Below are 12,117 nucleotides of genomic sequence, written 5' to 3' on the forward strand. Positions count from 1 at the left end.
CTCGCTCCTTCGCCCGCTGAGTGACTTTGAGCCTTCTAATAAGGCCCATAGTTGTGGTAAAGGCTCTTAAATAATATTAAAAAAAAACTATCCACATCTAGCCGACTAAATGGTAAGGAAAGCGCAGCGAGTAATGCGCTATTTTTTATTTTATTGTACAAAAACCAAAGTGTTACATAATTAGTTACATAAATAGCCATCCTCATATATTTGACGTTTTTTGTGAGAATGGCGAGTTCACCATTATGTTAAGTTATTATATAAAATAAATTACCTATACACATTAGGGACACACTTAGACACCATCTATACTAATATTATAAGTGTGAAGAGTTCGTTTGTTTGTTTGAACGCGCTAATCTCAGGAACTACTGGTCCAATTTGAAAAATTCTTTCAGTGTTAGATAACCCATTTATCGAGGAAGGCTATAGGCTATATATTATCCCCGTATTCCTACGGGAACGGGAACCACGCGGGAGAAACCGCGCGGCGGCAGCTAGTATTTTATAATGCCTAACTATGTCCCCTAGCGAAGTGCATCTGCGAACCCTCCCCTCCCGCTCGAGATACCGCCTTTACATATTTTGGTGAGTTAGATAAAACTAGTAGTTTATTGACTGACTCTGCCGTTTTTAACATCTCCCCACTATCACTGTTATCAGTTATCAGATTATCACTGTACGTGCGCTGATTGTAAATACCCGACTATCTAGCGTACTTTATAATACCGGCTTCTTAACTGCTCAAATATTTAATTAAAAAATCCTATGTCCTTAACTAGCGAACGCCCGCGATTACCACCGCAAGAAAATGAATGTAAGCCTTCCCTTTTTAAGTCCACTAGCGGACGCCCGCGACTTCGTCCGCGTGGAATTTAGTTTTTCCCTCGGGAACCATTGATTTTTCCGGGATAAAATGTAGCCTATGTGTTAATCCATGCTATAATATATCTCAATACCAAATTTCAGCAAATTCGGTTTAGTAGTCGAGGCGTGAAAGAGTAATAAACATTCATAACATCAAAATCATCAGTTTTCGCAAATCTCGGGAACCCATGGATTTTTTGGGATAAAAAGTTAGCCTAAGCCTATGTGTGTGTAATCCAGGGTAAAATCTATTTTCATTCCAAATTTCAGCCAAATCGCTTCAGTAGTAGCAACGTTAAAGAGTAACAAACATCCAAACATCCATATAAATTTTCGCGTTTATAATATTAGTAGGATTATAGTCCAGTAAGTATATACATTTGTAAATGCAAAGAAAGAAAGAAAAGGCTGAATTTTGGAAACTTTGCACATGGGAAATCTTGGTCGAGAAAATGAAGTTAAGCTTTTTAGCGGTACGTCTTTGTCAGTAGGCTGGAAACTAGCCACGGCCGAAGCCTCCCACCAGCCAGACCTGGACCAATTAAGAAAATCTCAATCGGCCCAGCCGGAGATCGAACCCAGGACCTCCGTCTTGTAAGTCCACCGCGCATACCACTGCGCCACGGAGGCCGTCATATAAGAAGACGAGTAAGGATAACCTTGAAACAAGCAAGAAACTTGAGAATTCACGAAGCATCTGCATGCGCTGCGGGGAAAGACCCACCGAGAAGCGCTGTGACGTCACGGACCACGATGACGTCACCGGCTATTTCTATCATCACAGCGAGGGTCCCCGTGCCAATTCGCCTACTATCACTTTCCCGGTTTAATCTAGGCATAATTGCGTAATTCATTAACACTAATATTATAAAGAGCCTGAATAGCACAACGGTTAGAGCGGTCGGACTCATCACCGAAGGGTGTTGGTTCGATCCCCGCCCCGTTGGTCTATTGTTGTACCCACTCCTAACACAGTCTTTCCCGACTAGTATTGGAATATTGGTCATATCTAAACAAAAAAAGGATGACTAATATTCTTTCTCAAAAAAAAAAGAAGTTTTGTGGTGTTGTACAGGGTAATCTCTAAATCTACAGAACTGATTTTGAAAATTCTTTTACCACTAGAAAGCAACGTTATTTGTGAGAATCATAGGCAAGGTCCCGACTGTTTTCTAATTGCTTTCTACACTTCTGGACTATTTGTTTAATCAATTTATTTATTATATACAATACATAATAAATAAATTGATTAAACAAATAAAAACCCGATTGCGTAAATATAAAAAAAACTGAAAAGAAAAAAATCAAGCTCAGTCCAGAAGTGTTTACAGTTTTTCTGTTGTGTATTTGATATCAGCAATGCACCCGTGCGAAGCTGGGGCGGGTCGCTAGTTATACATATAAACCTTCCTCTTCAATCACTCTATCTATTAAATAATATAATAATAATAATAATAAATTTCTTTATTTATGGCTACAAAAGCCCATTGGTTAGTTACATTAAGTTATCTTATAAAATATGTTTAATTAATCTATTAAAAAAACCGCATCAAAATCCGTTGCGTAGTTTTAAAGATTTAAGCATACATAGGGATACATGGTTATAGGGACAGAGAAAGAGACTATGTTTTATGTATTAATACATTGTAGTAGGTAATACATTTCAACTTATTATTTTATAACAGTAAATGTTATAACTTGAGATTTGACCTACCTCAGTACTATCTGTGTATTTTACGTTTCACCTACATGCAATACAATGCAATGGCGATAACAGGGAGATAAGATTTATATTAATAATAATTGATTGAAGGGATCACCCACGTGATCTCAAGTTGAGATATTTTTATGACAAGTTTCCTCTTGAATACGAACGATTTCATCTGATGTTAAGTGACGATGCAGTCTAAGATGGAGATTGGCTTACTAGGAAGAGGTACAAGTTTGTTCTACCCAGTACCCATACTTCAGTTTTCATGAAACTTCGAAACCGAATCATTCTCAAGAGATATTGACTCTACAATATTCAATTGCGAAGTCAAAGTCGCGGAGAGTTTATGTCTTGTTTTTTACCCGACTATGAGACGCTATAGAGTCGAAGTGAACAAGAATTTTTTTTTTTTCGAATATTGCAATATGGGTATCAAATTCAAGGGCTCATCAAGAGAATTTCAAAAAATTTTATAATATCATGGCCATATTAAAAAAATCGTACAGTTAGAAAAACGTTATTTCTTTACCTGTATTACGTATTAGCAGACGCCCGCGTTTCAACCTAGTAGGTCCCGGTTTCGTGGGAATACGAGTATAAAATACAGCCTATTACATTCACAAAGGATGTGGCTTTGTATTGGTGAAAGAATTTTTAAAATCGGTTAACCAGAACCAGAGATAAACCCGTAGAACTCGAACATTTTACCTCTATATATTGTTTCAAAGAATATTTGCCTTTTTTCATATGACCAATATTCTCGTTTCCTTTCCATTTAGTCGGAAAATACCGTCAGGAGTGGGTACGACAAGAGTCCATCGGGCAGAGATCGACCCACAACCTCTCGGTAATAAGTCCGACCATTTTACCGTTGAGCTATTGAGGCTTCAAACTAGTATAGATAAGGAAAAGTGCGGGTACCTGAGGAGTCCCTCGCGCTGCACCATGTAGCGGAAGGTCTCTGCGATGCTGCCGTTGTGCGCCGAGCGCAGTGACTGCATCCGCGTCTGTAACATACAAAAGTCAATTAAAATTACTGTTCAACAACAAATTATAGCTTGGCAAATTCGTTCGTAACACTCCCGACAGTCTGCCGGGAGGGGGGGGCGGGGGGAGGGGGGGTTAGGTTAGGCACGGCTTCATACCCGCGCAGTCCTTCCCTTCCACTTCCACTTCCTCCTAGTAAGTGATAACGCAGTATCAAGAGGTATACTGATGTTAACAACTACCTACCATTGAAACACCAAATAGTTGTTAATTTGCAGGTTAACTTTGATGTCGTTTAACATAATAACCGCTTAGCACATCTGAAGGTCATACAGACTTGACAAACACACCTAACCAATCATTTCATTTGAAAAACATACACAAGCTAAGTGTATGTAATTTTTTACAATGACACTACAATAGCCGCTGTAGCTATGAAAAAAAAAACAACATGTGTTTAGTGGAGATTTTTTAATAATCAACTTGAGGGTACTGTTTAGATAGGGTAACATAGATTAGATCAGACTAGTGGAAAAAGATAGAGGCAGCGAGAGACTTGTTTTATGTATGTTTTATGTAACTAATAGTTGACAAAACAAGCAAATTATACTAGTACTAGCGGACGCCCGCGACTTCGTCCGCGTAAAAATTGATGTAAACTTCTCTACCTCTACCTTACCCTGCTCGTAAACCTACCCAACTCTACCCTACCCTACCCTACCCCTACCTTCCTCCTACCCTACCGCTAACGCTAACCCTTCCCTCCCCCCACCTTACCCTACCCTAACCCTACCCGTAACCTATCCATACCCTATCCTACCCTACCCCTAATCTACCCCTACCCTACCCCTACCTTACTTAGGAGTAAGGTAGGGGTAGGGTAGGGGTAGATTAGGGGCCCTACCGTTAACCCTAACCCTTCCCTACCCCTACCTTATCCCAACCCTAACCCTACCCTACCCGTACCCTACCCCTACCCTACCCTTCCCCTATCCTACTCCTCCCCTACCCTATACGTTCCATATCCTTCCCCTACCTCTACCTTGCCCCTACCCTACACTACCCCTACCTTATCCGTACCCTACCCTACCCTACCCTACACTTTCCCTAAATTACCCCTACCTCTATCCTACCCCTTCCCTACCTCTATCCTATCCCTACCCTCAGCAAAATTGGTCCAGCCTTTTGTGCGTGGTGCAATGACCAAAAGACTATAATTTCCCAAGCGACTTCTATGCTAATACTATAAAGAGGTAAAGTTTGTGTGGTTGTCGGGGGTAATCTCTGGATCTACTGGACCGATTTGAAAAATTCTTTTACCAATAGAAAGCTACATTATTTGCGAGTGTCATAGGCTATGTTTGGTCCTCATATTCATACGGGAACGGGAACCACGTAATTGAAACCGCGGGGCGTCATATAGCGGCATTTCTGCGACTTTCAGAAATTTTGTATTATCTCCGAAATTATATAACTAATTAACATACTGTAAAGAGCAAATCTTATCTCTATAATATCCTTGTGATTATTAAATCATTTATTTTGATAAGGATTTAAGTTAAGTTGTGTAAATAATGACGTAAACCTTAGTTTAAAATTTAAATAATTTATTAAAGTACTAAAGGTACTATATCTGCTAAAATATAAAAGATAGATATATGCGAACAAGTAAGTTTTTCGGTCTGACCTGTAAGAGAAAACCCGCGATATCTCAGTAGTTATATATGATAGAAATTTAAAATATAGCCTATAGCACTCCCCGATAACGTAGCATTCTACTGGTGAAAGAATTTTTAAAATCGGTCCAGTAGTTCCGAAGATTACCCCATTTCAAAAAATTGTTACAAACTTACAAACTTACAAACTTACAAACTTACAAACTTTACCTCTTTATAATATTAGTATAGATAGATCTATGATGCGCACCACAACATACTCTTCAACCAATAGCAGCAAAATCGAAAAAAACACCCTTTTTGTTCATTGCAGTGGGATGGAGATAGAGAGAGCATGATGATTCCGTCGCTACTTATTGGTTTTTGCCTTTTTCATTTCTAGCATTATAAGCATAGAGTAACCTACCCTGAGCATATTAATTAAAAGCATTCTTATGAATATTAATGCAACACGTTGCCTTTACCCAGCAACCGGGCACAGCTCGTTATAAGACTCGTGTTAACTTCACCAGCAATCACACACTCCAGATCAGAACAGTGATGCGGCATACACAAGTAAATAATAAATAGAATCTAAATCTACCACTGGCTATATAAAACGGCTATAATGTTCTAAATATTGCTGCGTCATATATTCCTCAGCATTCTTGAAAAGTGTCTTGACACACAGACGGGACAACCAAGTGTTTTATTCTACAATTTTATAATCACTTTCCTAGGACCGGCTTCATATTTTCATGATACGCTACGTCTATCTTTCCACTACTCTGAGTACGTAAACAACATTTTTTCAACAAACAAACGGACAATCACAGTGTAATTTAGACATCATAGCACTCGTCAATCAATCTGCATTACCAAGGGGTATATAAACGGGTATAACTTGAACTTAACTCATTAAGTAACATTTAACTGGTGATTTAACTAGTTTTATTCCAACAAGATGGCTTCAAAGTTAGTACTATGGATGGTTTTGTCGTGTTTAGTACTGGGTGCGTTTGGGATGGACGCTGAAATGGCTGAACTAGCCAAAATGTTGAGAGAGAGCTGCGTTGACGAAACCGGAGTTGACGTGGGATTGATTGATAAGGTAAAAAACATCCACCGACACATTGGTATAGCACCAGCAGTATAAAAACTCTATTAGATCTTGTAGAAAGCTAAACCTTTAATTTTCTTGAATGAAACATTTAAATCCCAATTTCTCCATAAACCTGGATGTATATATGTATTTTTTTGATTTACCCACCCACATCAGTGGATTGTTCGACAAAAGACAAGTTTGTGATCCAAACCTTCAACTTTTATTAACTGACTTCAAAAAGGAGGAGGTTCTACTAGTTACCACCCTACCAACAAAGACGTACCTCCAAGTGATTTAGCATTCTGGTACAATGTCATGTAGAAACTAAAAGGAGTGTGGATTTCATCCTACTCCTAACAAGTAAGCCCGATTCTATCTTAGATTACATTGTCACTTATCAGGTGAGATTGTAGTGAAGGGCTAACTTGTAGATAATAAAAAAACCATACTACCTTAGAATTTAAATTTCAAACAACAAAAATTAAGTAATCATGTTATTATTCAAATTCAGTATGTTTTCATTTTATTTTTTCAAATTCAAGGGCATGACACCAGCACAAGTCAAGTTTTTAGGGTTGCCTCGTCAACAAAGAACCCTAACTATCTTTCCCCATTTTTTTGTTCTTTTTTCTCATGCAATCAGTCAGCAGACGTGTTGTAAGAAAATTTTCCATAATCTTCTGTTATTTTTAGTTTCCTTGATGACCAGAGTCTACCTAACAATAACAGTTATGTATTGACAAACTAAAACAATAATGAATATTTTTGATTTTGCCTTCATCTTTCAACAGGTCAACGCTGGAGCCGACCTGATGCAAGACAACAAACTCAAATGTTACATTAAGTGTGTGATGGAGACGGCAGGGATGATGTCCGGTGGAGATGTGGACGTGGAAGCTGTGATAGCGGTGCTGCCAGAGGAGCTGAAGAAGCATGCCAACACCATGAGGAGCTGTGGCACTCAGAAGGGAACAGATGACTGTGATACAGCCTTCAAGACTCAGGAATGTTGGCAGAAGGGCAACAAACAGGACTTCTTTCTAATATAACTTTAGCAATACATATTATGTGTATGTATATATTAAAAATAAACTCTTTACTTCAAGAGGATATTTTGTCAATTATTTAAATGTAATGAAAAGCTCAATAGCTCAACGGTAAGAGCGGTTGGACTTCTCACCAAGGGGTGGTGGTTCAATCCTCACTCCGTTGGTCTATTGTCGTCCTCACGCCTAGCACAGTCTTTCCCGACTAGTTGGAGGGGAATGGAAATATTGGTCATATTATAAAAAAATATGGTAAATATTCTTTTAAAAAAAAAATTTAACCAAGATTTCAATTAAGAGAACATTCTTTTACAACAAACAAAATTAACAAGTAGGTATACTTCAAGGTTAACTGTTAACTGTCTAACTGTGAACTAGTAAACTGCCCAAAAGAATTTTTTTTTTGTTCCAAAACTGATTGTTTTGTGATGTGATTGAGATGTGATGTGAGGCTGTTGGCAGTTGGAGGGTGATTCCAGCAAACCTTATATATATATTTTAAATTTTTGTTAACCTGTATGGTTCTATGGAAAAAAAAATATAAATAAGAAGTTATTAAATCTTATATAAACAAAGAAGTTATTAATACATAAATTAATAACTTAAAACTCTTAAAAGATATCCATCAGGTGAGATTTTAGTCAAAGGCTAACTTGTAAAGAATAAAAAATAATCCACTTTGTGATGAAAGGAAGGGATACCGAAGCATAATGTATCTATTATTTCACATTCATACTTGTTATATCATATCATAGAGAGGTCTTGTATTAAAATTAGACTAACTTAGCTCTTTATAATGCTTAAATGATCTACTTATTGAGCCTCAACAACAGATGACATTCAGATTTCCAAGATATGATATCAGCAAGGGTCATGTCAAAATGGCAGATAAAAATGCAAAATGTTTTGTACTGTTGCCCACATAAACTGATGATCTCTGACCTTTCTAATTGCTGCTAACTTATGACTTGTAATTAGGATCTGAATATCATTTAAATATGCAGCGTCATTGTATATTGCATAAAAAGCAGCTTTTAATTGTGACTATTTTTCATATATTTCATATTCCTGACAGCAAAACCTGTCAATTGGGAAAGGACTGAATTTCAATCTGCCAGTCTGCCCTCCTGGGGAGGCCGCCATATTGGATTTGTAATGACGTTTCTTAGCTAGTCATGTATTGTCATCAGAACTCAGAGCGTGTGTGAAATTTGATCCTAATCGAAGACCAGAAAGTGGGTCAAATTAAGATACCAAGATTTTCTTACATATGTAAGTGCGGGTGTTAATAAAAAAATAGCACAAAATTGCCTATAAATCAAACCTGATGAGCTTATAAGAAAGTGCATTTGAAACTTGAAGCATGCTGCTGATAGCTGACTTAGTGTCATGTTTTGCTCTGTAACAATCACTATTAAGTGACGGTAATGGCTGGAATTAAGAAGAATTAAGAAGAAGAAGGATATACCACTGCCACTGAGGCTGTTAAAATTTAGCACACACATAAAACATTTTTTATCTCAGGAATCATAGAGTCCCATAGTCAATGGCACCCCACAAGACACTTATAAGGGTAATTTAAAAAATATATGTTTTTAATCATATGCACTTTGTTCTATCACCAGCTGATACTGCAAAAGAACTATTTCAAGATTTAATTTGAAATAAATTTAACACAGCCTGTAAATAGGTCCTACTTGTATCTTGCAAAACAAATATATTAAAACTAGCGGACACCCACGCTTTCATCTGGGTGGAATTCAGTATTTCACAAATCCCATGGGAACCATGGATTTATAATGAAAAGTATCTAGCAAAATCTATTTCTATTCCAAATTTCAGCCAAATCGCTTCAGTAGTAGCAGTGTTAAAGAGTAACAAACATCCAAACAAACATAAATCTAGACAAACTATTGCGTTTATAATATTAGTAGGATTAGAAAAATATGGATGAAGCAAGTAGCTTTTATTCCAAAAACTTAAAACTTTATTTATGTTGATACCTTAATAGTTTTCATAAAAATATATGTAATATTGGAAATTAAATATTATTATTATTTTGCATGTTACGTAAAAGAATCACACACGTAATGCACAAAATACAATAAAAATCACAAATTTTATTGTTTTATTTTAAACATATAAATATAAAATGTAACTATATATTTAACTTCGCTGTACATAATTATTTTGTAGCTAAATTAATAGTGTTTGATTCATCATCATCATTATCAACCCATATTCGGCTCACTGCTGAGCTTGAGTCTCCTGTCAGAATGAGAGGGGTTAGTTCAATAGTCCACCACGCTGACCAAATGCGGATTGGCAACTGTTTGATTAATAATGAATCTCAACACTCAACTTCAAACAGATCCAATCAGCTGTTAAGTATAAGTAACTCACATCCATACATACAAACTTTCACATTTATAATATCAATCATTAATAAAAAATTATGTTTAAATGCCATTTATAGGTGTATAAAGAGTTTTAAATATGAATTGTATTTGTAAATTTTATCTGCAACACTCTAGTCTATTAATAAACAGTCCATTTCATTGATAACACATCAATTTAGTCTCAAGGTTACAGACTCATCAATAAAAACAACAACAAAATTTGATCTGTCTACTTATTGTGTTCACTATTATACATGCATTACAAGGAAAACAAAGATAATTACATTTAATAGCACAGCATTGTAATTATTGCATTTGACATGTACATAAATTAAAATGACATTTTGGTAAAATGATTTTTTTTAACGAAATTTATTTTTTTACTCGTACAAAAAGACTCAAATAATCAATAATATGAACAAAATTTCTTAATAAGTTCTAATTCCGCGTAATGAATTCAATTAACAAAATATCGTAAACATAGTCTGTAATTTGTAAAATTGGTATTATAAATTAACTACAGTGGGTTTGAAATGAGTTGGGCAATTGAAAGAGAATCGTCAGATGGAATGAGTAGAAAGGTTTTTATATAACCAAGTGGCGTAACTGCAGACGACAGATATCACTGGGTGTCTAGGTTAAGTTGTCAAAAAGAGGCCCGGAGAATTAAACCAGTCAGGGTCTGCTCACCTTCACGGAATCCAGTGGATACATTACGCAATGCTCCATGACCCCCGCTATGGCTCCAGCGGTCATGTGTGTGAGGGAGCTTTGGGTCGGGAGGGTTTCATAGTCCTCAAAGTTCATAATACTCACAAAATACTACACACTTATCACGAAATAAACACAAATACGACTACGACTGTTAAATTTTACTGTCTACCAATTTATCAATGTCATTTTCACTACACTATTTCCGTCACAAACATCCAAAATTTGGAACTAACAATCAAAAATTGATTTCGTAAAAATGCGATGTGATCAGCACGCGCGGCAGTTCTACAATGGGGTTACAAGTTGTTAAAAATAAATTGACAGATACTTCGTTTGTATTGCTCTTACAAAAAAAATTATTAAAGACGTTAATACACAGATAATATTTTTTCTTGTCTATTGCCTAGACTGAGTGCTTTGGTGCTTTGACACGATGCATGTTTAAAGTGGTAGACAGAGGAGCTTACTTGTAGTATTTTCATTGTTTATGACTCTGGGTTCTTGCCTTTTCGAGCCTGTTCCTACGTACTTGGTGGTTGCTCTGTATTTTAATACACACGAAATTCAAAAAGGACATCTTGGTGCTTTGGCGGTTATCCCAGTTGGAAAATATAGTTTACAACTTAAAACTCGTGCGCATTAACTTGACACTTGGCTATCAAGACGAAACACAACCAAACAAACATCATTCGAGTCAAGTTATTCCGCACAGGCTGTACGTGTAAAGTCCTTTTCATGAAAGAAGTTTCCCAGACGCGGTGCTAATGACCTACTGGCCCTCATTGGCATTACTATGGCGGTCTTGCTGTTTTTGTGTATGGCGCTGTCAATTTTAGTTCAGGTTTTAACCGCGGGACTTCTTTCTTGAAAAGGAGTCTAGTTTACATCGGAGAGGTTCGGGCTATGGGTTCGGGGTTGGAATCGTAGGTAGTTAATCTTTATAAAGAAATGTATTAAATTTATATTCATCTAAGTTAGTTCAAGTCTGTTTAGTTCAATGGTCAGATAGTCTGGTTCAATCAGCACAGGGCACTGTTGCCATAGCACACAAACGTGTTACGTGCAATATTTGCCGTTCCGGTACAATACCATCAAATGAAATATACAAAGGAGTCTTTTTATCATAATGGGACTTGTAAATCAAAGTTGTTTTTTTTAATTACCATGTCTAATGAGAAATGTGGATTTATCAGCATTTCTTCATTAACAACAGAACTAACGTCTCAGATAGCAATAGTTTCGCACCAATCAGGGTTTCCTTTTTCAAACAATGAAAATACTTTCGGGGCTCCAAGTATTTGTTGGAGTTTATTTTCTCTACGGTAAGCCATTTGTACTTTGTCTGCCTCACTGGTCCAGAGTAAAACCATGATTTCTTATCACGAGATCCTGAGTCAAGTCATGGAATACTGAGTTTTTGACGTGACAACGTCATATAATTCGATGGAGCCGACTGCACACTTGAAAAAGATGACGTCATGCGTCGTTCCCTTGCTCTAGGGTTACCAACTTTTTTTACAAGAAATAAAGTATATTCTGGTTTATGAAGATTATTAAACAGTATTCTAGAAAAACAAACATTTTCTTTTAAAAAATGCAACCATTCCATCAGTATTTTCTTATGACGTTGTCA

The 12,117-nt window shown here is 36.6% G+C and overlaps 2 protein-coding genes across 2 annotated transcripts in view; one reads left to right on the forward strand and one right to left on the reverse strand.

Annotated features, from left to right (window-relative positions):
• LOC112056850 (mitoferrin-2) overlaps nucleotides 1–10,789 on the reverse strand; it is a 70,201-nt gene extending 59,412 nt beyond the window's left edge. The window contains exons 1-2 of the mRNA XM_052889107.1: nucleotides 10,461–10,789; nucleotides 3,500–3,585 (exon numbers count right to left, since the gene is read on the reverse strand). Of these exons, the coding sequence (XP_052745067.1) occupies nucleotides 3,500–3,585; nucleotides 10,461–10,577 (203 nt within the window). The 5' untranslated portion in view covers nucleotides 10,578–10,789. The remainder of the gene's footprint in view (nucleotides 1–3,499; nucleotides 3,586–10,460) is intronic.
• On the forward strand, nucleotides 5,814–7,486 carry LOC112055726 (general odorant-binding protein 69a-like). The gene is made up of 2 exons (XM_024095916.2): nucleotides 5,814–6,331; nucleotides 7,117–7,486. The coding sequence occupies exons 1-2, from the start codon at nucleotides 6,185–6,187 to the stop codon at nucleotides 7,372–7,374; spliced, it is 405 nt and encodes a 134-aa protein (XP_023951684.2). The 5' UTR covers nucleotides 5,814–6,184; the 3' UTR covers nucleotides 7,375–7,486.
• Nucleotides 10,790–12,117: the final 1,328 nt, after the last annotated feature.

Source organism: Bicyclus anynana, chromosome 24 (genome assembly GCF_947172395.1).
Source record: "Bicyclus anynana chromosome 24, ilBicAnyn1.1, whole genome shotgun sequence".
NCBI lineage: Eukaryota > Metazoa > Arthropoda > Insecta > Lepidoptera > Nymphalidae > Bicyclus > Bicyclus anynana.